This window comes from Grampus griseus (assembly GCF_964374135.1).
Source record: "Grampus griseus genome assembly, chromosome: 1".
Taxonomy (NCBI): Eukaryota; Metazoa; Chordata; class Mammalia; order Artiodactyla; family Delphinidae; genus Grampus; species Grampus griseus.
Genome location: NC_139017.1, coordinates 144,376,604 through 144,379,832, shown reverse-complemented (window position 1 = coordinate 144,379,832; position 3,229 = coordinate 144,376,604). Strand labels below are relative to the sequence as shown.

Here is a 3,229-nt window from a genome sequence, read left to right as displayed (position 1 = left end):
GTTCCATGCATCCTTTTTATTCCAGGATCCTTGTGAAGGAGCTGTCCCTACTTGGGACATGACATACTCAGTACAGAGAGAAAAAAAGAGAAAGGGCCGAACCACACCATAGCTCTTCACTCACATTCCACTGGCCAAAGCAGGACAACAGCTGAGTCTAATGTAAACTTCCCATGGGAGGCACTGGAAGCCAATCAGGAGCAAGAACGCAATCTATTGCAGGTCAGAGCCATCCTGGGGACTCAAGCCACCTCCCTTCCAGGGAGCTGTCTTATTTCAGAGTCCAAGTCTAAAAGTCACCTCCTCTAAGAAGCCCCCCGGGATTGACCCTCTGAGTCAGGATTGGTGCTCTTCCTCTGTTCCCCCATGCCCTTTTGTTTTTCTCATTCCATACCAATCATGCTGTGTGTGATGTCTGTTAATGTGTGTGAATCTCCAGGCAGCAGCCGGCTCCTGAGAGTTGATAGCATGCACCTCTTCCCAGCTCCATGGTCAGGGACATCATGTGGGCAACTTGAACTTGGCCAGGTTGGAGTATTTACATCACAGAAAGTAATAAATGCTACAAATAAGCACTAGTTTCCTCCCGCAGAGGCAGCAAACGCTTGCCATCAGTCACTGCCCTGGAGTACGGACAACGTGAGGGCCAGGTGTGCCGTGCTCACCTCTGCCTTCCTATAGGGTCTGGCGGGGCATCGGCTCTTCCACAAAGGATGACTAACGGCCTGAGTGAGTGGGGGAATGAATGGGTGCGTGTTTGGGTAGTGGGATAGAGCAGTGAATGAATGCATGTCTGGCTGGATTGGAGTTCCCGTCTGTGTCTCCCTGCTCTTCCCCTGGGATCTCCTCTTCCTGCCTGTGCTCATTGCCCCAGGGGAGGTATGTGACAGGCAGAACACAGAAGGCCTGCAAGCCTTCCTGGCCTTTGTTCTCCAAGTCTCTGAGCTTGTGGAATTGAGAGAGTTTACAGACGAAGTAAAGGGGAGAAGAGGGATCAACAGAGTATCTTGAAGAAACATAAAGGGGAGTAGAGGAGAAGCACAGCCAGTCCTGTATGTCCTAAGCGGCTTTGCTGGGAGGTGATAAGAGCCTCAGGAGGAAGGGCTGTGGGGTGCAGCCAGGACACAGTGCCCTGGAAGTGGCCAGACATGCAGGGTCATGTCGGGGGGGCCTCAGATGCAATCAGTGTGGGCCAATGCCTTGCCCCCACCCCGCAGCTTGACATCATGTGATCCCCAAAACGTGGACTGACCCCAGAAACATGGGGTAAGAAATTAGGTTATAGGAAACAGAGAAAGTGACGTTTCTTGCCCCCTTTACTCCCAGGCTGGTTCCCGAGATTGACACCTGAGGTTTATACTTGCCACTCACGAATGATTCAGATCAGAGGTGGGCAAGTGTTTTGTGTGGAGGGCCATATAGTAAATAATCTCAGCTCTGCCGGCCACACAGTCTCCTTCACAGCTGTTCAACTCTGCCATTGCAGGGAGAGAGCAAGCACAGACATACATAGATGAACAGTGTGCTGCGCTCCACTAAAACCTCATTTACGGACACAAATTTGAATTTCATATAATTTTCATGTGTCTTAAAATATTCTTCTTTTGATTTTTTTCCCAACCATTAAAAAATGTAAAAGAGGGCACACGTAACCGGCCCGCGCCAACTCGCGCATGTCCCGCGCTAGTGTTAGACCCGGCCGTCGCTCGCTCCCTTCTCGGTCCCTGCTCCCGGTGGCCCTGAGGGAGTGCAGGCCGGGGTCGGCCCCCCAGAGTACGAGGCGCGGGGGCAGCAGCTCTGCGAGTGGGAGTGTCGCGCGGCGCACTTGCAGCAAAAATCAGGAGGAGCCGGAGACAGCGAGGATGGGCCCAGGAGCGATGGTGTCCAAAGAGGAACAAGCAGTAAGAAATCTCTACATGGAAAATGCCAACCAGGAGAATGAAAACACTGATGAAAAGGGGCGAGATGCTAATAAAGGAGAGCCTTTCGCCCTCCCTTTGGAAGCTGGTGAATATTGTGTACCTAGAGGAAATCGTAGGAGGTTCCGTGTTAGGCAGCCCATCCTGCAGTGCAGATGGGACATGACTCAGAGGCTTGAAGAGCCACAGGCAAGGACGAGAGAAGAGAACATGGAAAGGGTTGGGGAGGAGGGGAGGCAGCTGATGGAAAAGCTGAGGGAAAAGCAGTTGAGTCATAGTCTGCGGGCGGTTAGCACTGACCCCCCTCACCGTGACCGTCATGATGAGTTTTGCCTTATGCTTTGAAACCTGATGTTTTCCTTGAAGTTAGTAGGGAGACACACCTGCTTCCTAAACTTACATGTTTGTGACGTACCTTTGTTGTAAACCTTTTGGTGTTACTTGTTTCTTGTGGGTCTCCTGTTACCAGCTTCTAATTGAATGTTGTGTTTCTGACCCAATCTGTAAGTTTCTGTCAGCAGGAGAGTTTTACCTATTGCATGGAGAGATGTTCTTTATATATTGTGAAGTTAATAAAGCAGTTTAAAAAAGAAAAAAAAATGTAAAAGACAATCTCCACTCACAGGCGGTGCCGGATTTGGCCCGTGGGCTGTAGTGTGCTGACTCTGACCTAGGTGACTGGGTGTGGGGAAGAGCTAGTCCATCAGCAAGTCGGTAGGGTAAACACACCTGGGCAGGGGGGCGGAGAGCACACTTGCCTGGGGGGACGCAGCATGAACCTGTCTGGAAGGGGGACGCTGCTTCCTCTCTCCCTCTGCACCCCCCTCCCCTCAGCCCTGCTCTGGCTCCCCGGGCCCTTGTGCATTCTGCAGTTGTCCATGGCGCTTGCCTGCAAGAAGCTGGGCCCTCCGTGGGCGGGTGGCCGGGCAGCTGGACTCCGCAAGGCGGGCGGGCAGGCCATGTTCAGTCTCCGGGAAATGAGTGTGGACACGGCTTGGGTCCCGTGGGGCGGCCCACCCTGGTCTGCCCAGATCAGGTTCCCGGCGGCGTCTGAGCACTGTAAACACGGCGGCTGGACAGGCCACCTCTCCTGAGGCCCACTGAAGGCGGCCCTGCCCAGGGGGAAAGCAGGATTGGGGCTGACAATTTGACATAAACCACGGGGCAGTGTCCGGCGGCTGGGGAAGCCTCGAGACCCCCTCCCCAATGCTCCCACGCTCGCTCTCGAGGCAGCTGCTCCCAATTACCTTCTCCTGTGGAGCCAGGGGTCTTTGGAATGGGGAGGCTCCCGAGAGATCCCCTAGCTACCC

General features: G+C 53.7%; 1 protein-coding gene across 1 annotated transcript; it reads left to right on the top strand.

The window, feature by feature from the left end:
• Positions 1–1,877: 1,877 nt before the first annotated feature.
• LOC309831289 (protein BEX1-like) lies at positions 1,878–2,264 on the top strand (the record flags this gene model as incomplete). The annotated part of the gene is made up of 1 exon (XM_082668384.1): positions 1,878–2,264. The coding sequence occupies one exon, from the start codon at positions 1,878–1,880 to the stop codon at positions 2,262–2,264; it is 387 nt and encodes a 128-aa protein (XP_082524510.1).
• Positions 2,265–3,229: the final 965 nt, after the last annotated feature.